At 34.7% G+C, this 23,790-nt stretch overlaps 1 protein-coding gene and 1 long non-coding RNA gene across 3 annotated transcripts in view; one reads left to right on the top strand and one right to left on the bottom strand.

The window, feature by feature from the left end:
* The window catches only part of LOC143243992 (putative iron/ascorbate oxidoreductase DDB_G0283291), a 55,850-nt gene that overhangs the window by 5,958 nt on the left and 26,102 nt on the right, over window positions 1–23,790 (top strand). The window contains exons 3-7 of one of the 2 annotated variants that reach the window (XM_076487903.1): window positions 20–135; window positions 1,459–1,631; window positions 1,929–2,113; window positions 4,591–4,701; window positions 5,079–5,362. In XM_076487903.1, the coding sequence (XP_076344018.1) occupies window positions 20–135; window positions 1,459–1,631; window positions 1,929–2,113; window positions 4,591–4,701; window positions 5,079–5,261 (768 nt within the window). In that variant the 3' untranslated portion in view covers window positions 5,262–5,362. Of the gene's footprint in view, window positions 1–19; window positions 136–1,458; window positions 1,632–1,928; window positions 2,114–4,590; window positions 4,702–5,078; window positions 5,363–23,790 lie in introns of those variants that run through there. The other variant, XM_076487904.1, reaches the window with a different exon arrangement.
* Window positions 1,985–23,790, bottom strand: part of LOC143244003 (uncharacterized) — a 47,290-nt gene continuing 25,484 nt past the window's right edge. Inside the window, exons 2-3 of the long non-coding RNA XR_013024864.1 lie at window positions 4,559–4,738; window positions 1,985–2,122 (exon numbers count right to left, since the gene is read on the bottom strand). This is a non-coding gene — a long non-coding RNA (uncharacterized LOC143244003). The remainder of the gene's footprint in view (window positions 2,123–4,558; window positions 4,739–23,790) is intronic.

Below are 23,790 nucleotides of genomic sequence, written 5' to 3'. Positions count from 1 at the left end.
CTGATTTGTGTTTTCAAAGATATCCGTTATACATAAGAAATCCAAGGATTTTCTCAAGTTGCCAAAAGAAGTAAAACAGAAGTACAGCCGAAATTACCCTGTTATAGACGGTTATGTTAATGGAAAGAATGAACAGTAAGTTCACTAAATAATGACAAGATTAGTCTACATTTGTGTTGGGAAATAGTTTAATAGGCTTGATTGTTAGAAGAAATTAAGATGCGAGCTATGAGTTAAACCACAATTAAAACATATATAGGTGTAAAAAGAGGTGAAATTCTTCCGGTACTTGATATTGGTTCGTTTTGGAGTTCAAAGTAAAATACATTACAACGCTCAAGCGAGTGAAAAGACGAAGATGTCTGGTGTTGGAATTCGATGTTTAGCAAATCACTTTTTTTTTTTTTTATCAGCGAACATGTTCTGAAAAATTCATGGACAAGTTTCTGTTGGTTTACACTCCAAATGTGGGTAAATATAGATCATCTATACGTCAGTAACTTTATAGGTTAACATAAATCATCTGTACGTCATTGACTGTATAGGTAAACACAAATCATATGTCCTGTCCGTCACTAAATTTGTAGGTAAACAAAGATAATCTGTACGTCACTAAGTTTATAGGTAAACATAGGCCATATGTACGTCACTAACTTTATAGGCAAATATAGATTATCTTTCCCTTAGTAACGTTTTATGTAAACATAGATCATCTATACGTAACTCACTTTTTGCGTAAATAGAGATCATATTTCCGTCACTAAATTTTTATGTAAACATAAATCATTTGTCCCTGACTAACTTTATACGGTTTGTTTTCAGAGGCTTCACTAATAATGGTTGTAGAATGTTGGAATATGAACATAAAATTTCTGACACTGAAAACTAACTGATCTCTAAAAAATTGGAGTGCCCCTTCCTTCCCTCCTCTAGTGGTTAACAGAATATCCGAAGTATTACAAAGCTAAAAAAAAAAGTTTCGATACCCATAGTGTGGTCAATACAGCAGAAATAGCCAATTGTGTAGCTTTGCGCTTCATAACCAACAGTTTTCGTTCAGAGATCTTCCAATGTAAAAACATAAGGTTTCATGTTATTTTTTGTTTTTAATTTGAAATTATTCCCTCCACCCGAATTCATAGATTATTACTTGCTTTTCTCAGAACCATAACAATTTCTTTTAACAATAATATCCATACAGAAATACGGTTTAAATAATGTTCTGATATTTAAATGAATGTTTTCAGATTTTTAGCTTTTAAAAACCAAATTTCTTGCAAATATTACACCTTCTCTTACAACAGCAATCCAAATATTATTCATTTTTAGGCTTATAGGTGTATTTATTTCCATTTCTCAAGCTAGTATAGTAATTTATAGTAATTCGAATGTTTTCCTGGTGTATTATTCAAAACGTAGAAAATTGTAAAAGATAAATATAATTTTTCTACACCTTAGTCTCCACCCAGATGTCAAGTATGAGATAAAAGAGTCTTTCGCAGTGACAAATGAAAACTCTTGTTTTCCATCTGAAGAACACGCACCGGGATTGAGACAGACATGTCTTGAATGTATTTCATTCAATCTGACTTTAGCTGAACGTTTCTTGAAAGTTCTGGCAATAGCATTAGGTGAGTTAACTAATTCAGTTTCTGATCTTTGAGAAACATCCATTAAGTTTGTTGATGTCTTTGTTTTATGTACATTTTAAATTATTTTAAAAACGTTTTTCTCAGATCTGGATCTATTGATCCAGTTTGTTATCGCACTTTTATCAAAATTTGCTCACATTCTAGTTTCTTTTTGAATTGTCTTCAGTAATTACAATTATGTGCAACTAAATATTTTAAAAGGTTAGAACGAAAGAATTGAGTACATTTTATTATTAATAGTTCCCTATATGGACATTTCTTACACATTAAATACAGGTGTAGAGGAAGATTTCTTCTTGAAACGTCACAAACACCGACGAAATACAAAAGATGGATCCTTCCGAATGTTGTATTATCCTCCTGTGGGAGATGTTAAAATTCCTCATGTTGCTCGTTTTGGAGAACATACAGATTTTGGAACCATAACTTTCTTGTTTCAAGACGATAGTGGTGGAATGGAGGTGAGGATACTGAGAGAAAAATTACATGTGTATTATAATTATATACGAGCTGTTTGTGTTATGTTGAAGTTGATTAAATTATATAGAAACTCAACTACTTTACTTAATATTACAATATTACTTCACAAGACAGGTCAGCTGTAAAAGAAATGGTCCACACTTTCCAAATATTTAGTCCGTTACTTAAAACACGTCAAAGGGCGTCACGTGAACTGAGCTGAAAATATCCAAACCATGGAAATAAACATTTCTTAGGGTCAGTTGGTGAACTTATAAACAAACAGTTTCCTCGAGAGGCTTAGCGTTCATTATTTTGTTTTTCCGACGCTATCGGGCGAAGTCCTTGTAAGATAATTTATACACCTAAAGATGGAGACATAATAAAGACCGTGACTTATTCTCTTCTGTTGTGTCTCTCGTTAGATCAACGACAGACATGTAGACTATTAAAGCTATAATTTGGTCCCAGAACCCCGACGTTTGCATTGCGCATTTGGCATTTTTATTTTGAAACAAACGAAACCATATTTCTTGCCGCGATTCTAGACCTGTGTGCTTATATACAGTACTGGTAAAAATCTTAAGGCCAATGAACATAAAAAAAATATTCATTTTGCGTTGTTCGACTCAAAAGATGAAAATAAGAAAAAAGAAAATAAAAATCAAAATCTTTTCAGCTTTTAACAGGGAAATGTGAACACTATGAAATTGGCATATAAACATTTACAAACACAAATCAATGATATTAGTTAGATTACTACAGATAATAGCCGATTTTCCTAACAACTGTAATCCTTGACAAACGTGTACAACCGAAATAAAGTGGTTCTCTGAGGTGTAGTTTCTTTGGAATGTAAGTATAACATCTAATACACTGCTGGCCAATATATTAAGGCCAATGAACGTAAAGAAAACATATGCCTTTTGCGTTGTTAGACTCAACCACTTATTTGAGTAGAGCTTCAAAAGATGAAATAAGAAAATAAAAAATAAAAATATTTTTAGCGTTTAACAGGGAAAATGTCAACACTATGAAATTTTTCTAAATACTAGCTGGTCAAAAGATTAAGACCATACCAAAAATAGTCCTAAACAATGATCTCAGTAGTGAGTTGCACGGCCGTCATTGCGAATGACTGCAAACACTCGATTTGGCATGGTCGATAAAAGCGTTTGCAGAAGACTGGCTGGAACGTTATTCCAGGTGGTGAAGATGGTTTCACGAAAATCATGCACTGTTTGGAATTGACGTCCAATTCTATAGACTTCCCTTGCCATCTACCCCCACACATCTTCAATGGGGTTCAGTTCGGGCAAATATACTGGATAGTCCAAAAGAATCATGTTATTCGCCATGAAAAAGTCCTTTGCTCTGCAGACATTGTGGATTGTAGCGTTGTCCTGCTGAAACATCCAGTCATTTCCACACAAGCGAGGGCCTTCAGTCAATAAGAATGCTGACTCGAACATGCCAATGCAGCCAGCTGCTGTTTGACTCCCCTGTATAACCTGAAGCTCCATTGTTCCATGGAAGGAGAAAGCACCTAAGATCATGATGAAACATCCTCCACTGTGTCGTGTAGAAAATGACTCTGGTGGGATATCCTTATAATGCCAGTAATGTTGGAAGCCATCTGGATTATCCAGGTTAAATTTTTTCTCATCAGACAACACAACCTTCTTCCACTTTTCTACGTCCCATGTTTAGTGCTTCTGAGCAAAGTTTAACCGTAGATGACGTCTTATTGTTCTTGAGCTGCATTCTGCGTCCGTAAGGGCCTTAATCTGGTTCGACGATCGCCTAGTGTCTTGCCGGAAAACCCGTCGAATCTTTCTGTTCAACGCCGGCTAAAAGTTCTTAAGCCGAGCACTTAAAATTCTCGTTTTGTACCCCTAGGGTCTTTTAAGAGATTTGCAACAAGAATTTTACTACACCCAATCTCACCAGGGACAGAACGTTGAGAAAGACCTTGCTTTTGCAGCTCGACGATTCTGCCACGTTCAAATTCTGTCAACTTTTTAGCCTTTGCAATGTTTTTACCCAATGTAACAGAGAAGATGTCAGTGGGAAATGTTGACAACGCTAATACTTGAACACGAATGACTAAATTTCTTTAGGTGTTTATCAATTAACTATTCGTTTCAGTATGGTTTTAAACTTTTCACCAGCTTGTGTTTAGGCTTCTTCATAGTGTTCGCATTTTATATTAAATGTTGAAAAAGTTTATTCATTTTTATTTTCCCTTTTTTTATGTTCATCTTTCGAAGCTATACTCAAATAAGTGGTTGAGTCAAACAAAGCAAAATGCATATTTTTTCCTTATGTTCATTGGTCTTAAGATTTTGGCCAGCAGGCTTTATGTTGTTCACAGTAACAGGTGCTCGTGAGTTGAATATTTGAGTATTCTAAGAATCGATTTGATAGTCCTATTGTGATATACTTACTCTGGACGTTTCACAATGCTACTATCTTACAGCTGAAGGCTAAGTCAGGAGAATGGATCCAGGCCACTCCAATAAAAGGTACTGTTCTGGTTCTTGTTGCAGACTTGCTGTCCATCTGGAGTAATGGACTATATCCAGCAACAGTGAGTAGATAATGTAGTTTATGTTCGGTACGTCTTTCTAAAATATCAAGCACCAAAAATAAACAACGTCTCAATGAGACACAGATAACATGTGTCTCCTTCCCCATGTGACTTTCAAATGTCTTTTGTAAATTCTTTTATTATTCTTATATTGTTAGGATTTTTGACAGTGAAAGGGAAACCATTTGGTTAATATACTAACAATACAATTGTCAGTTAACGTTTTTTACTGTTCATTGGGATAAAACTACAATATTTTACTGTTCATTGGGATAAAACTACCATATTTAAAGTTGAGGTTTGTTTATACGTGACGTCATTTAAGTAACAAAATAGACGTAAAATAGTCAGTCACTACCACATGTTCTCTGTCACAGTTTCATCGACTCCTTGTTCTGAATGATGAGGCTCAAAGACGACGTGAAAGAAGCTCCTTCGTTTATTTTGTTGTTCCCGACGATGACGTCACAGTGGAGCCACTCCATAGCACGAGCCCAACGACTCCAATAAAAACTTCGGATTATATTCATAAAAGATTTTATGGTATATTGAGGTATTAATTTATAGCATAATGAAGTATTAAGCTATTTACTTAAAAGTATAATTTCTTCTGTGACAACCACAAATTTCATCCTACTTAATTAAATAATCAGATATATAATGTCTAATTTGCCTTTTGTTATTCTTGTTTTGCATCTCCAATGTTATTTGTTATGAATGTAAACATACACCACTATTCAGGAAATAAGGCCATAATCAGACAGCTTGGCTTATAAAAGGCAAACAAGTAAAACTGGAATATAAACTACCTTATAGAAAAGGGAATACGTCTTATTAAGAGATGTATCTGATGATTTGGGATCAACATGAGAGTACGGATGCACAGCCTATCATATTCAACCTCTATTTGTGTATAAATAATAAACTTGTAATGGTAAGAGGGAATGTGGGTGCCTAAACCGACATCTAAAGCTATCTTTCACAAAATGCAGTCGAGTTATCGGAAATTGGTTTCTTTCAGTTTTCTTTTGTTTTGGAATTTCGCACAAAGCTACTCGAGGGCTATCTGTGCTAGCCGTCTCTAATTTAGCAGTGTAAGACTAGAGGGAAGGGAGATAGTCATCACCACCCACCACCAACTAATGGGCTACTCTTTTACCAACGCATAGTAGGATTAACCGTCACATTATAACGCCACCACGGCTGAGAGGACGAGCATGTTTTGCGCGACGCGGGCGCGAACCCGCGACCCTCGGATTACGAGTCGCACGCCTTACGCGCTAGGCCATGCCAGGCCCTGTTTCTTTCAGGAAAATAAAATTAACAAAATGAAATCTGGTTGTAGGTTACTATAACCGGATCAATGACAGTAAGATTTTGGTTTTCCCAAGGTGTTTGGTGTAAACCTCGGGACCTGGATGATTCGTTTTGTACCATTTACAAATCGGTGAGTCCAGCAGTTTATAAGGAGAATAATTTTGTAAATATAAAATAAATGAATTTCGCGATTTTAACCCCCTTTACTTTTTCAGTCCTCAGGTTTCATGGAACTCTCTTACTGACAAGGTACGTTTTTACCAATCCACCACATTACCTATGCCATGGTTTCATTAATTCTTTGTCTCTTACTATTTCAGTTTTTAGACACGTTATCTAGTCTATTTAGTTGTGTTAAAATAGCATCACAAATAATAAATATTCTATTGGTTTTACCCACACTCTTTTTTATATATCAGTATAAAAGTTGTGTAATCTTTTTAAATAAATATGTAGCCATCTTGGTTAGACTACTACATGAGCAACTATAGCTATACAGAACTTACAAAACTTATTTTATCCAACTAACCTTAAGTAAGCATTTGATTAAACTCTCAAAGTGTCCTTAATTCATTTATTAGCAGTTTTAGATTATAATTTTGTTTGTGATGTATGCAATTATTTGTAAATTACAGCAATGAAATAAAATCATTTATTGAATATCATGACTTGTATTATATTTAGTGAAATTACCAAACATCTAATATAAAAATATCCGGTGATTCAAAGACAACCTTAGGACTTTTAAGACTCATAGTTCAATGTCTGAGGTCGCCACTGTACAGAGAGTCCTAAGTGTAGGTTTGAAATGAGAAAACACCCAAAAAGAAGTATACAGTAGATAACAGCAACATTCAAGTTAAATACACTGAAGCAACAAATACGTTATGAAAAATATGTATGTAGAAACGGCTCGTTTGGGTTGAAAAATATTTTACGTAAAGGAGCGAACAACGTTTCGACCTTCTTCGGTCATCGTCAGGTTCACAAAGAAAGAAAGTGGTAACTGACCGGAAGCTGACCACATGTTTGAAAGGAGTTGTGTAACTGAGTTTCGGGATGTAGCGGGCGTGCTTAAATGTTTGAATATATAATTTTATATTATTTATTTTATTATTTATTATATTATTTTTAATATACATATAAAGATGTTCCTTTGTATTGGTTTATTTTGGGCTTGAGTTGTTGTATAAGTAAGGCTTCTTTAATTTTGCGTTTGTTTATGTTTCTTTATTTAGTATTTGAGTGTTTTCTGTGGTTATGTTGTGTTTATTAGCCTTGCAGTGTTCAAAAACGTGTGAAGGTGACTTTTTATGTTCTTTAAATCTGGTTTCCATTTTTCTATTTGTCTCTCCACTATAGAAGTCGTGGCAGTTATCACATTGTATTTTATAAATAATGTTGGTGTCGTGTTTGTCAGTGTAGTTTTTACATAGTATAGACCTCAGTTTTGTGCCTGGTTTTTGAAAACATTTGGTCTTAACTGGAATGTCATATTTTGTTGCTGGTTTTTGCCAAATGTTGGTTATTTTTCTCCTGATGTCGGGAATATATGGTATGCAGCAGTATATGTTTTCGTGATTTTTTTAATTCGTGAGATATATTTACTTTTGTTAGTTTATTTTGCTTTTTGTCTAAGTGGGTGCCTATAATGTTTCATGCGATTTGTGGAGGAAACTTGTTGATGTTGATGAAGTATTGTTTTATTTTGTCCAATTCATCGTTAATTTTATCTGGTGAGCATAGTTTTACGGCTATATTTATTTGGTTTCTCAGAATGCTGAGTTTTAGTTTTGTTTCATGTGCTGACTCCCAAGGAATGTTTTGTCCAGTATGGGTGATTTTTCGGTGGATTTCTGTTTTAAATTGTGAATCGGTTCTTGTAATTTTTAGGTTAAGAAATGATATTTGATTACTTTCTTCCTGTTCACATGTGAAGTTAATGTTGGGGTGTATAGAGTTAATGTGATTGAAAAAAATTAAATGTGTGTTCTGTAGATTTGAATTCCGCTATCGCGTCCTCTACATATCAAGTAAACATCACAACAATTTAGATCAGCATATAAGTGTTCAACTGAAGTTTACAACAGTTTACAGCAGTATGTAAGTGTTCAAGTAAAGTCCACAACAATTTTCGGGAATACACAAGTTTTCAAGTAAAGTCCAGAAAAATAAGCAACATTTGACAAAAACTAGTAACAAAATATGGCATTCTAGTTAATACTAAATTTATTCAAAAACCACGCACAAAACTAAGGTAAAAACTTCACTGACAAACTCAACACCAACATTATTTATAAAACACAATGTGATAACTGCCACGACCTTTATATTGGAGAAACAAGTAGAGACATGGAAACCAGATTCAAAGAACACAAAAAGTTTTCTTCACACGTTTTCGAACACTGCAAATCAAATAAACACAACATAATCATAGAAAACACTCAAATACTAAATAAACAAACGCAAAATTAAAGAACCTTTACTTATTCAACAACTCAAGCCCAAAATAAACTAATACAAAGGAACACTTTTATACCTATATTAATAAATATATCCAACATCTAAGCACGCCATCTACATTCCTACACTCAATGCACAACCGCCTTCAACTAACGGTCAGTAAACCTTTCATTCTTTGTGAACCTGACGATGACCGAAGAAGGTCGAAACGTTGTTCGCTCCTCTGCTAGTGCCTTCTCTATCCATGCCAGCCGTTTATAAATATATAATTTTCTCTACAAGTTGGTTTTCTCGTCATCACGGTAGTTAGCCCTGTCTTATTTATCACGTACGTGGGTAATATGCCACTATCGGACCTAAACTTAGGTTTTGCGTCACAATATGCTTACGATGTAGTGGTCTGGAAAAGCGCCCCAACTACTTCATGAGCAGCAACAAACCTTGATCCAGTTCTAAACAACTTAGAGGAATACTGTCAAAAACATAGAATAAAAATAAACATTCCGAAAAACCAAGTAATACTATTCACAAGATTAAGTAAACTAAAAAGAGATCCACCTAAGTTATACATGAAGGAATCACTTTTACAGACTGCTACCTCGGCAAAATTTTTAGGCTAAGCCTACGATACCAGATAACAGTACACTAGTGACTACAATCTGGAAATGAAGAAATTATTCTAGAAACCTATCGGGTAAAAATCAATGCACTTCTCCAGATAATATAATAAAAATCTAGTGGTAAATCCCACTATTTGTTGGGAAAACAGTAGCAAACTTAGAAACATTATCCGATAAACTCTTGCATAAGCAATCAAGTAGATGATGGGTGAATGGTGAACATAGTTCTGAAAACCTAGTTGTCTTCCCAGGTCTCCCTGTCACTCTTACACTGCTAAATTAGGACTACTAGTGCAGATAGCCCTCGTGTAGCTTTGCGCGAAATTCAAACCAAACTTCTCTCCTTAAAAAACTAGAAATTGTTTCCTTGATATTGAGAAAGCATTCGACACTGTATGGCACGATGGTCTATGGTTCCGAATGAATGAAATGGAACTACCGCGAGGAATTATTCGTTGGTTATCTAACTTTTTCGAAAATAGGAGGGAATATTTGCTGAATACTTCACTCCTAAAGCTGGTGTCCCTCAGAAAGGGGTGGTTAGCCCTGTACTCTTCATCATGTGTGTAAACAATATGCCACTGAGGGATCCGAATCATGGATTCTCTTCACAGTTCGCAGATGATGTGGCAGTCTGGAAAAGTGCCGCAACACCCACGATAGCAGCCACTAACATACGACCGCAACTAAATAGAATAAGTGAATGCTGTCAAATATATAGAATAAAAATAAAAACAGCAAAAATACAACTCGTAGTCTTTACGAAATTGACAAAACACAAAAAACAACAGCCAGAATTATATATGAATGGCACACTACTTCAGACTACCCCATCGGCAAAATTTTTAGGTCTGACCTATGATTCAAAACTAACTTGGATCAATCATGTGAACGAAATTAAAAATAAAGTCTGGCTAAGAACTAACATGCTATGAGTCTAACTGGTAAAGACAGTGGAGCATCTTCAGATAACATACTAAAAATCTATAAAACATATATTAGACCTGTAATAGATTATGCAGCTCCAGCATGAATAACTGTAAGCAATAAATTAATAAAAACCAAACAACAAACAATCCAAAACACACTCCTCACAACTGCATACAGAGTTCTAAGAACTATATCATCTCAGTTCATTCACAAATATTCGAACATACCAACCATACCAGATAGACTCCTACATAGTACAATAATGTACTTTAATAAGAATTGAATGAAAAACGAATTACTACGTGAACTAGATAGGTACCTCATACATGATGAAGCTAGTCCTAAATATCTCTCCCCAGTTAATTTATATTTTAAATATAAAAATATATATAAAATAATAATAATAATAAAATAATAATAACATAATAATAATAAAAAATGATAAAAATATATATATATATATATATGTATTAAACAATAAAAAAATGCCACCCTGCCATTCAGCTGATAGAATAAAATAATCACAACATATGAGCCACAATACATGGACATTGCCCTGAAAAGGATCAAAATAATATTCAGTTCTACAATTATAAATACCAATCCAACAAGAACATAAATACGGGGAGGAGAAAGAGGTCATAGAGAACCTGACCCTCCAGGGTATGTAATTATCAACACACCCTAATACCCATAAAGAAGAAGCAAGTTCTCTGATTTTCATAGTACGTTGAGGTAGAAAATCAACCAGTACCGTTTCAGCAATTCCAAAGAAAAGAAAATATTCAAAAAACGACTAAGAAAAGAAATAACTAATGTATCCAGAAAATGCTACCTTGCAGTTTTATTTAACGTGTTTGTTGTGATATGTCCTTGTAAACATGTAAAAACTAGACTAAGTGTACCTGTTCTTGAACCTAGTAAAAATTACCGAGTTCCTTTGAGCTCATACACTACGGCTGAAGTGATATGTAAACAACGAAACTGTTTCAAGTCTTTGAAACAAGGAATTTCGTACGACAAGACCAAATAACGAAGATAACGGACCACTATAAGTCAAGTAAACATCCAAGTGTTTGTTGAATGCTTTTATAACCCTTTCTGTTTTGATGGTCTTGGTTTTAAGGGAATTCATTTTAAGAATTTCATTTCTCTTATAAATTTAATAGTGAGGCTCACGACCCTTAAAATTAGGAAAGTTCAAGTCTTTATTGCAAAATTCTATAGCATGTGTCACACTTGAATTTAAAGTTTTGGCGACAAAATTCATTTTCTATTATTGCGTTTATCGTGGTTGAGGTATTCGACTCGTAATACGAGGGTCGCGGGTTAGAATCCCAATCCCACCAAACATTCCCTTCCTTTCAGCTGTGGGGGCGTTCTAATATGAGGGTCAATCTCACTATTCGTTGGTAAAAGAGTAGCCCAAGAGTTGGCGGTGGGTGGTGATGACTAGCTGCCTTCCCTCTTGTCCTACACTGTTAAATTAGGAATGACTAGCACAGATAACGTTCATGTAGCTTTGCGCGAAATTTAAAAAACAACAAAATTATTAAGAGAAATTTGGAGTAATTTATAAAAATTCATTCTTACTTCAGTCAGTGGAAAGTTTCACGGGCTAGAAATAATATTTTATTTTAAAAACTTAACAGACAAAGAATTTTCATCCACTAAGCTTTTCTTAGTTGTACTGCTTCTGTCAAATATTCAACCCTAGAATTACCAGACATACTGCTGTGTCACAAAAGGAGCCTTTTAACAGCAAGATTCGGAGATTATTGCTGTAGTGGCCACAACCCAGCCAACCCATTGTGCAGATTTAAAAAACAAAACAAAACAAAACTGATACACCATCATTTCAAAGTTTCTAATATCAAATTGTGTACATGAACACTACATGTCTTTGTTCAAGAGTTGAAACTGAAGTTTTCATCTGATAATAAATAAGGGTTATATACAGTTTAAAGTGTTGCTATACAGAAATTATCTATTACGCTTTTCATGATACAAAATGAGCTTTTTAATATTACAATAGGTATATTTTAAACACAATATCTACACTTTGTCCACTGGAAAGGACAACATAAAGTACTTTAAACAGAAAAATGTTTTGAGAAAAATAATAAGATATAATAATAAGATCCCTTATGAATGGTAGGAAGTTCAAATGATTTGGTGCATTATTTCTTTTTTGTGTATTTAATAAGTAGAAGGTAAATAAAACAAAATTGGAAATATATTCCTTCAAACAGCTTAACTGAAATTATGTCACACTCCAGTGACTCAGCGGTATGTCTGCGGACTTACAACGCTAAAACCGGGTTTTGATACCCGTGGTGGGCAGAGCACAGATAGCCCATTGTGTAGCATTGTGCTTAATTCAAAACAACAACAGCTTAACTGAATAGAGCTTGAACTGAAATATAGTAAACAAGTTTTGAGTGAATTTTTTTTTCACTTTCATTTACCTAATCTCAGTTAAAATTTGTTTCTTCTACTGTGATTTTTATATAAAACATGGAAACATTAAGTTCATACATACAAGTTTTTAATGAAAATTTCAAAAGAATTATGCTGGTACAAATCCAAACCTCTGTCAATTTTAAATACTGCAAAACAGAGAACAAAACACGACCAAAATAAATAGGTTACCAATAAATACAAAAACATTTTTTGCCATTTCATTTAGTTAATAAAATATTATGTATATTAAAATTTCTTTGGCCCATAAACTCTTCATCTTTTCAGGAGAACAATGAAACCATTGCATCACGGAAAGCAGCTAATCATCACCAACCACTTTTGGCCTATATTTTTACCAACAAATATTCATCACTTATAACGCCTCCACTTATGAAAGAGCCTGCATGCTTTGTATGATGGGATCAGTTCCTTTACGCGTAGCAGGACGTCCAAAGAATTTGGTGCGTTATCACTCTTAGTCCCGGCACAGCCAAGTGTGTTAAGGCGTGCGAATTGTAATCTGAGGGTCGCGGGTTCGAATCCCGGTCGCACCAAACATGTTCGCCCTCCCAACCGTGGTGTCGTTATAATGTGACGGTCAATCCTACGATTCGTTGGTGAAAGAGTAGCCCAAGAGTTGACGGTGGGTGGTGATGACTAGCTCCTTTCCTCTAGTCTTACACTGCTAAATTAGGGACGGCTAGCGAAGATAGCCCTCGAGTTGCTTTGCGCGAAATTCAAAAACAAACAAACGCGTTATGACTCTTAAATATATTTAATAAATAGAAATTAACTGAAACAAAATATATAAACACAATTTTCCTCTTAACTGATAAAAACTTTGAACTATGTTATTAATTTGTTCTTCTTAATTTATCTTCATCATTTATCTTATCTCTTCTTGGTTGAGTTGTTGAAAGACAAAGGTTAAGTGGTGAAAACAGATGAAGGAAGAAGAAATTTTAAAACATAACAGGAAGGAGGTCATTCTACCAAGGAATATAACACTGAAAAGTGCAGGTGACATTCAGTGTAAGAAAAAATAAAATACGAGTTGAAAGAAATCTTCAAGAAAATAAAGAGGAAGAAATTTTACCCAAAACAGTAAAGAATTTTATCTTCATCATGTTGATAGAGTAGCCTAATAGTTTTTCGATGGGTGATGATGACTAGAAGCCTTCCCTCTAGTCTTCCATTGGTAAATTAGGGAGGGCGAGCGCAGATAGCCATTGGTGTAGCATTGCGCGAAATTCGAAACAAAACGAAACATGTTCGCCCTTTGAGCCGTGGGTGAGTTATAAATTTTCGATAACTAGCACTATTCGTCGGTGAAAGGGTAGCCCAAGAGTTGGAGGTGGGTGTGGTGACTAGATGCCTTCCCTGTAGTCTTACACTTCTAAATTAGGGACGGCTAGCGCAGATAGACATCGTGAAGCTTTGCGCGAAATTCACAATAATGTAATGACATTATTTGAACACATGGGATATTTGTGAAAGCTTTAGGTAACTTTCGATATTATATTTGAAAAGGGGGTACATTGATTGTGGTTAGAGCACATTACTCTCAAGCTGCGGGTCGCGTGCTCAAATCATTGTCGCTGATGATGCATTATATCATTATATGTGTGTTTTTTAGTTGTAAAGCCACATCGGGCCATCTGTTGAGTACACCGAGGGAAATAGAAACCCTGAGTTATATCATTATGGTAAGTTACACTGTTTGTTGGTAAAAGAGTAGCCGAAGAGTTGGCTGTGGGTGGTCTGGATTTTTGTTGTAGTCTTGAGGAGACCAAATAAATAAAGTTAACTGGAGAAAAGACAAAAAAGAAAAAATATCTGCCCGAAAATCACCCGTGATTCCATAGGGGAACAAAAATTGAGAAACCAAAAAACGGTTATTTCAAGTATTTACTTGTGACATGAGTATGTGGTATATTTTAGCTTCGCGTCCGCTCCACATCCCTGTCAGTAACAAACTATACTTGCAGCTGATTCGAATATTAGCGAAAAAATTGTTTGCGTGGTAAATTAGAAACAAATACACTGACTATCTACTGATACCGATTAAATGCCATTAATTTACTTCTAATTAGTATTTCGTATTTTCATATTTTCAAAAAGCAATCAACTTACGATGTTCCAACCAAATAAAGTATCGTAATTTTTCAACCGATAAAACGATTCTTGTGTCGATACATCTAATCTACACAGTAAGTTAGAGAATCACGTATACAATCTGTCCTTTGATGAATATATCAAAAACGTATACTTACGTTTGTATTGTACACTAGTATGATGCTGTCAGTTCATGTGGACTTTACTTGAACACTTCTACACTGCTGTAAATTGTTGTGATCTTTATATGCAAAAACGGCTCGTTTGGGTTGAGAAAATATTTTACATAGAAGAGCGAAACGTTGTTTTTGCATATAAATTTCTCAACAAGTGGGTTTCTCGACATCACTGATTGTTGTGATCTTTACATTAACACTAGTTTACAACTATAAATTGATGTGTCTTTACTTGAAGAATAGTATGCTGCTGTAATTTGATATGGACTTTACTTGAAAACTAGTATGCTACTGTAAATTGTTGTGGAATTTACTTGTATGCTGTTGCAATTTCTTGTGGATTTGAACACTTGTATAGTTCTGTAAATTGTTTTGTCCATTCATTGAACGCTTTTACTCTGTTGTAAATTGTTCTGGTCTTCAAGACTAGTATATCGCTGTAAATTTTGGGGGACTTTATTTAAACACTATTATGTTGCTGCAAGTTCTATGGACTTTACACAAACACTTGTACACTACTGTAAATAGTTGTGGTCTTTACATTAACACTAGTACACTGCTAAATTGTTGTGTGTTTACTTGCAGACTTGTATGCACTTGTATGCACTTGCTGTTGGAATTTGTTTTGGACTTGAAAACTTGTACACTTCTGACATTACTTGAACAAATGTACTCTGCTGTAAATTGTTTTGGACATTGCTTGAACACTTGAACATTACTGTATATTGTTGTGGACGTAACTCGAACACTTGCATGCTGCTCTGAGTTTTTGTTGTGTACTTGAACCCGATTATCCTGCTCTGAGTTGTTAATCTGGACTTGAACGGTAGTATGGTGCTGAACATTGTTGTGAACTTTACTTAAACACTTCTTCACAGCTGTAAATTGTTGTGGACATTACTTGAACACTTGTACACTGCTTTACATTGCTGTGCTCATTATATGAGGACTAGTATGCTGTTTTAAATTGTTTTGGGCTTTACTTTTACAGTGGTATGCTGCTTCAATATGATGTGGACTTGAACACTAAGACACTGGTGTAAATTGTTGTAGACTTTACTTGGACACTACTACACTGCTGTAAGTTGTTGTAGACTTTAATTGAACATCACTATGCTGCTATAAGTTGTAGTAGACTTTATTTGAATAATTGTACAATGCTGAAATTTTTTTTTACATTAACTGTAGTACATTGATGTAAATTGTTTTGTCTTTACTTGAACACTAGTATTCTGCTGTAAATTGTTGAGGCTTTACTTGAACACTAGTATTCTGCTGTAAATTATTGTGGACTTTACTTGAACACAAGTATGCTGCTGTAAATTATTGTCGACATTTTAAACTCTTTAATGCTGTTGTAGTTTATTGTGGGGTTGAACACATCTATACTTCTGTAAATTGTTGTACACTTTATTTGAACACTTGTACCTTGCTTTAAATTGTTGTGCTCATTACTTGAAGATTAGTATGCTGTTATAAATCGTTGTGAGCTTTAGTTGTACAGTAGTATGCTGCTGTAAGTTGTCGTAGACTTTCTTTGACCACTAGTATGCTGATGTATGTTGTTTTGGACTTCACTTGAACACTTTACATTGCTGTAAATTCTAGTGGTCTTTACTTGAACACTAGTATGCTGCTATAAATTGTTGTAGATTTTAGTTGAACCAAAGTATGCTGCTGAACACTGTTTGTAAACTTGAAAACTTGTACACTGTTTTAAATTGTACGTGAAGACTTGTACACGACTGTATATTGTTTTTGTCATTACTCTATGACTTGTACTTTGATTAATAGCGTTATGCTCTTTACTTGAACACTTGTACCCTGCTGTAAGTTGTTTAGGATTTTAATTGAACACTTCTGCACTGTTTGTTTGTTTTGAATTTCCAGCAAAAGTACACGAGGGTTATCTGCGCTAGCCGTCCATAATATAGCAGTATAGACTAAGGCTAAGCAGCTACTTATCACCACCCACCGCCAAATCTTGGACTACTTTTTTAACCAAAGAATAGTGAGATTGCCCGTCACATTATAACGCCAATAATGCCGAAAGGGCGAGTATGTTTGGTGCAAAGGGGATTCGAAACCGCATTCCTCAGATTACGAGTCGAACACCTGAACCCATCTGGCCATACCAAGCCTTTGTGCACTGTAGTAAGTTGTTGTGGACTTTACTTGAACAGTGTACACTTTTGTAAATTATTGTGGTCTTTTCTTGAATACTTGAACGATCCTTAAAATTGTTGTGGTCTTTTCTTAAACACTTGTACACTGTTTGAAATTGTTGTGGACTTTACTTCAGTAATTGTACACTTGTCTAAATTTTTGTGCACTTTACTTGAAAGTTTGTACACAACTCTAAGTTGTTATGCATTTTACTGAATACTGTTGTAAATTATTGTGTCTTTACTTTAAGACTACTATGCTGTTGCGTATTGTTGTGGTCTTTAATTTAACACTTATATGCTGCTGTAAATTGTTGTGGACTTTACTTGAACAATAGTACACTGTTATAAATTGTTGAGGTCTTTACTTGAAGGCTAGTATGCTGCTGTAAATTGTATTGGACATTACTTAACACTTGTACATTTCTGTATATTGTTGTTATCTTTACACGAACACGAGTATGCAAATCCAAATTGTTGTGGTTTTTCCTTGAACACTACTATGCTGCTGTTAATTGTTTTCGACATTATTTGAACAATTGTACACTGTTCTAAATAATTGCGTTTCTTATTGAACACTTGTACACTGTTGTGAATTGTTGTGGTCTTTTCTAAAGCGTTTGTAAGCTGCTGAAAATTGTTGTTGTCTTTATTTTAACATTTGTACACTACTATAAGTGGGTGTGGTGTTTACTTGAACTCTTGTATGCTATTGTAAGTTGTTGTTGAGTTTATTTCAACACATGTACACTACTGTAAAGTATTGTGGTCTTTACTTGAACACCTGTACACTGCTCGAACTTTTTGTGGTCCTTACTTGAAGACTAGTATGATGCTGTAAATGGTTCTGGACTTTCCTTGAACACTAGTTGTTGCTCTAGGTTCTTGTGGACTTTACTGGAAAACGTGTACACTGATCGGAATTGTTGTGGTCTTTACATGAACCATTGTACAGTGCTATATATTGTTTTGGATTTTATTTGAACACTTTTGCACTGTTTGTTTGTTTTTGAAATTCGCCCAAAGCTACTCGAGGGCTATCTGCGCTAGCCGTCTCTAATTTAGCAGTGCAAGACTAGAGGGAAGGCAGCGAGTAATCACCACCCTCAGACAACTCTTGGGCTACTCTTTTACCAACGAATAGTGGGATTGACCGTAACATTATAACGACCCCACGGCTGAAAGGGCGAGCTGTTTGGTGCGACTAAGATTCGAACCCGCGACCCTCGGATTACGAGTCGAACGCCTTAACCCACCTGGCAATCCAATTTTGTGAAGATCAGTTAGTTTTTAGTGTCAGACGTTTTGTGTTCATATTCCAACTTTCGATAGCTGCTATTAGAGAAACCTCTGAAAACAAACCATATAAAGTGACGTACAGATGATCTATATTTACTTCTTAAGTTAGTGACTTACAGATTATCTATGTTTACCTATAAAGTTAGTGGCGTATGGATTATCTGTTTACATAAAAGTTAGTGACGTATAGATAATCTATGTTTATTATATTTAGATTTATTCAACAACATGTCTCTTGTATGTATTATTGTTTGCACAATAAAATTAAGATAATAATATAATAATAAAGAATTAAGACGAAAATGGTATAAAGTGGTAAACAGGTCCTGAAATAGAAAGGGTTAAATGCCAACAAGCTACATGTTAAATATCTATATATGTATTTATTTGAAACTGATTCGTCAAGACTGGGGATCTGAAGATGAACCTATTACTGTATGAGAACCTCATGTCCAATTTATAACAGTTTCGTAATTGTATTAATATAAAATAAATCTCTACTTCTTATCTGACGCGCAGAACACGATACATATTATCTATCAGGCTGTTCTTGTTATATTAGTCCCATCTTCAGTTCGTTTACCGCGCTGAATTGAACCCCGAATTTTAGCGTTGTAACCACATAGAACCTATTCGTAAATTTTTGTTGGTTTATTTTGTAATAGGGTTAATGGAGAAAATGTAATATTTTGTTACACGTTTAGAAAAATAAGACAAAGATAGATATGACGAGGAAAACTTAACTGTTGGAACAGATTGTAATTGATAGCACTTCAGTTGTGTGGAAAGGACCAATGTTCTTCTACAAATATGAGAAGAAAATTATTCCAAAGAACCAAAATAGACGTATAGAGGTTGTAGTGTAGAACAAGTGCATGTTGTACCTTTGTGTTTACGTGAAACGAAAATTAACTGCTAAATTTCTGTTATTTTTAAGATTTAGAACTTCGAGACTATAGAGTATTATCTGTTATTGGTTTCTTTTGTGCCTCTCACCACAGTGGCACAGCGTTATGTCTGCGAATTCATATCGCTAGAAATTGGAATTAGATTCCAGTGGTGAGAAGACAACAGATGACCCATTGTATAGCTTTGGGTTTAATTTCAAAAGAAATTTTCTTTTGCATCGGATCTTTGAGTATAGTCAAATTAAATACGTTACGCTGATGTCTTAGTTTGTTCATTGTTGAGAAAAGAGCTACAAAATAGGCTGTTCGAGTTGTACTCAGCTAAGGTATCAAAATTCGATTTTTAGCGTTATAAGCTTTCAGACTTATCGCTGATTTCTTTAAAGAAGAATGAGGCTGATAATATTCTGTTAATATTGAGTCGCTTGTTTTATAAATGTGAAAATTTATCAGCACAAATGGCATTAAGCTGACTCTTGCAATAAAATCCCAATTTCCAAACTATAACAGCATGATTAGGACGCTCGTCTTGATCAACGGGTCGCGGGATCGAACCCGGACACCAGATATGTTCTTCTTTACAACTGTAGGGGCATTATAATGTATTCTACCTCGAACTCTAAAACGAACCAATATCAAGTACCAGAAGAATTTCACCTCTTTTTACACCTATTGTGATTTAATATTACATAATATTAATATAATTTACACCTATTAAATTGTGATTTAACTCATAGCTCGCGTCTTAATGTCTTCTAGTAATCAAGCGTATGAAACTATTTCTCAACACAAATGTAATCTTGCCATTATTTAGTGAACTTACTCTACATTCTCTCCATTAACATAACCGTCTATAACAGGGTAATATTGGCTGAACTTCTGTTAAAATCCGTGATAGAGAAATTTACACTGTATACTAGTCTTAAAGTAAAGACCACATTAATTTACCAAATCACAGCAGCGTACAAGTGTTGAAGTAAGGAACACAATAATTTATAGCAGCATACAAGTGTTCAAGTAAATTCCACAAGACTTTTCAGCAGGTGTTAAAGTAAAGACTACACCAAATTACAGCAGCATACTAATGTTCAAGTAAAGCCCACAACAACTTAAGGTAGTGAACAATATTTTACAACAACATATAAGTCTTCAAATAAAGAAACAACGATTTCCAGCAGTGTACAAGATATACATGTATAATATCGAAAGTTAACTAGAGCTTTCGCAAGTATCCCATGTGTTCAAATAATGTGATAAAATTATGTGCAATGTTGAATCTCTAAGAGTCGTTGTATTTCAATTTCGCGCAAAGCTTGACAATGGATATCTGCGCTAGCCATCCCCAATTTAGCAATATCAGACTACAGGGAAGGCATCTAGTCACCACCACCCGCCTCCAACACTTGGGCTACCCTTTCACCGATGAATAGTGGGATTTATCGAAATTTTATAATGCTCTTTTAAGGGCGAGCATGTTTGGCTTGACACTGTTTTGACTTTCGCGCAATGCTACATGAGAGCAATCTGTGCTAGCCTTCCCTAATTTAGCAATGGAAGACTAAAAGGAAGGTAGCTAGTCATCATCACTCACCGCCACTTCTTGGGCTTCTCTATAACCATGATAAAGATAAAATTCTTTTCTGTTTTGGGGAAAATTTCCTCTTTTTCCTTCTTGAAGATTTATTTCAATTCGCATTTTATTTTTTCTTACACTGAGTGTCACCTGCATTTTTCAGTGTTATATTCCTTGGTAGAATGACCTTCTTCGTGCTATGTTTTAAAATTTCTCTTCCCTTCATCTGTTTTTACTACTTAACCTTTGTCTTTCAACAACTTCACCAAGAAGAGTGACTTAGGGAGAATGTGTGAAGTTCTTTTCAATAATTTGTCCCAAATTGAGGACTTTTAGGACCCAACTGATCTTCATTAATAAACATGTTCTTGACACTGAAAATCTGATTTTTGTAACATCGGTTCCAATGAAAGTATGTAAAAAAACGCGAAAAAAACAGTTTTTATGGATTTCCTTTCATGTATAAAAGAACCGACCCAGCCCTACCAAGCATGTTTGCTCTTTCATAAGTAGAGGCGTTACAAGTGATGGCCAATCCGAATATTTGTTGGTAAGAGTATACGCCATGAGTGGTTGGTGATGACTAGCTGCCTTCAGTCTAGTCTTTACTACTAAATTAGAAACAGCTAGCGCAAATATTCCTCGTATAGCTTTGCGTGAAATTCTAAAGAAACATAAGGAAACGAATTATTGCATTACATAAAATTTCTTAATATAATTTAATTCATAAATATCTGAGATGTTGTTAACGCAATTGATAGAGCAAAAATACCATATTTGCGTCAAAAACGATCCTAATATAAAATTTTTAAAAGCTCATTTCGCACAAGAAAAAATGATAATATGTCACTTCTGTGTTGCAACACGATAGTAAATATATACAAAACAATAAATTCACAACTATTTATTCATTAATGTATTAAAACTATGGTTTCTATTCCTCAACTAGTATATATTGTGATGTTCTTGAACACAAAATTTGATATTAGAAAATCGTGTATCATAACGTATTTATGTTGCTTCAGAGTATTTACCTTGAATGTTCTAATTATCTACTGTGTACTTCTTTTGTTTGTTTTCTCATTTTAAACCTACACTTAGGAGTGTCTGTACTGTGGCGACCTCAGGAAGTGAACTGTGAATGTTAATATCCTAAACTTGCCGCCGAATCAACGGATATTTTTATTTTAAATGTTTGGTAATTTTACTAAATAAAATACAAGTCTATATTTCTTATGGCAAAGCCACATCGGGCTATCTGCTGAGCCCACTGATGGGAATCGATTCCCTGATTTTAGCGTTGTAAATCATGAAATTCTATAAATGATTTCATTTCATTGCTGTAATTTACAAATAATTACATAAATTGCAAACAAAATTATAATATAAAACTGGTATTGTTCTGAATATAGCACAAAGCTACACCATGAGCTATCTGTGCTCTTCCTACCACGGGTATCGAAACACCGTTTATAGCGTTGTAAGTCAGCAGACATGCCGCTGAGCCACTGGAGTGCCCTTACAAATCAATTAGAGATACTTTGAAAGTTTAATCAAGTGCTCACTTAAGGTTAGTTTGATAAAATAAGTTTTGCAAGTTCCGTATAGTTACAGTTGTACATGTACAAGATGGCTACATATTTATTTAAAAATATTACACAACTTTTATACTGATATATAAAAGAGAGTGTGGGTAAAACCAAAAGCATATTTATTATTTGTAATACTATTTTAATACAGCTAATTGGACTATTGTTATTTGAATTTCGCGTAAAGCTACTCGAGGGCTATCTGCGCTAGGCGTCCCTAATTTAGCAGTTTAAGACTAGAGGGAATGCAGCTAGTCATCACCACCCACCGTCAACTCTTGGGCTACTCTTTTACCAACGAATAGTGGGATTGACCGTCGCATTATAACGCCCCCACGGCTGAAGGGGTGGTCATGTTGGTGTGACCGGGATTTGAAACCGCGACCCTCGGATTACGAGTCGAACGCCTTAACACACTTGGCCATGTCGGGCCATACTTGTATTAAATAACATGTTTAAAAACTGAAATAGTAAGAAACAAAGAATTAATGAAACCATGGCATAGGTGGTGAGGTGGATTGGTAAAAACGTATCTTGTCAGTAACAGAGTTCAATGGAACCTAATGATTGAAAAAGTAAAGGGGGGATAATATCACGAAATTTATTTTATATCTATAAAATAATTTTCCTTATAAACTGCTGGAACCACCGACTTCTAAATGGTACCAAACTATTCATCCAGGTTCCGAGGTTTATAACAAACACCTTGGTGAAAACAAAATCGTACCGTCATGGATCTGGTTATAGTAACCTACAACCAGATTTAATTTTGCTAATTTTGTTTCACTGACAGCAACCAACTTTCGACAACTCATCTCTTTGAGGTGAAATATAGGTTTAGATTTGGGTTTAGGCACCCACATTCCCTCTTAAAGTTATCATTTTTTCTTATTTTTACACAAACGAGGCTTGCAAATGGAAGTTGAATCTGATAGACTGTGTATCCGTACTGTTATGTGGACCCGAAATCATTAGATACATCTCTTAAGAAGACGTATTCCTTTCGATAAGGAAGTTTGTATTGCAGTTTTACTTGTTTACTTTTTATAATCCAAGCTGTCTGATTATGGCCTTATTTCCTGAAGAGTGGTGTATGTTAACATTAATAATAAATAACATTGGAGATGCAAAACAAAAACAATAACAGAAAAATAAGAAATTATAATCTCTGATTATTTAATTAAGTATAATGAAAAGTTGTGGTTGTCACAGAAGAAATTATACTTTTAAATAAATAGCTTAATACTCCATTATACCATAAATATTTTTATGAATATAATTCGATGTTTTTATTAGAATCGTTGGGCTTATGCTATGTAGTGGCTCCACTGTGACGTCATCGTCGGGAACAACAAAACAAACGAAGAAGCTTCTTTCATATAGTCTTTGAGCTTTATCATTCGGAACAAGGAGTCGATGAAACTGTGACGGGGAACATGTGGTAATGACTGGCTATTTTACTTCTAGTTTG

Source organism: Tachypleus tridentatus, chromosome 2, assembly GCF_004210375.1.
Source record: "Tachypleus tridentatus isolate NWPU-2018 chromosome 2, ASM421037v1, whole genome shotgun sequence".
Classification (NCBI taxonomy): domain Eukaryota; kingdom Metazoa; phylum Arthropoda; class Merostomata; order Xiphosura; family Limulidae; genus Tachypleus; species Tachypleus tridentatus.
Note: the sequence above shows the minus strand (reverse complement) of the source record. Positions and strands in the feature narration are given on the sequence as shown.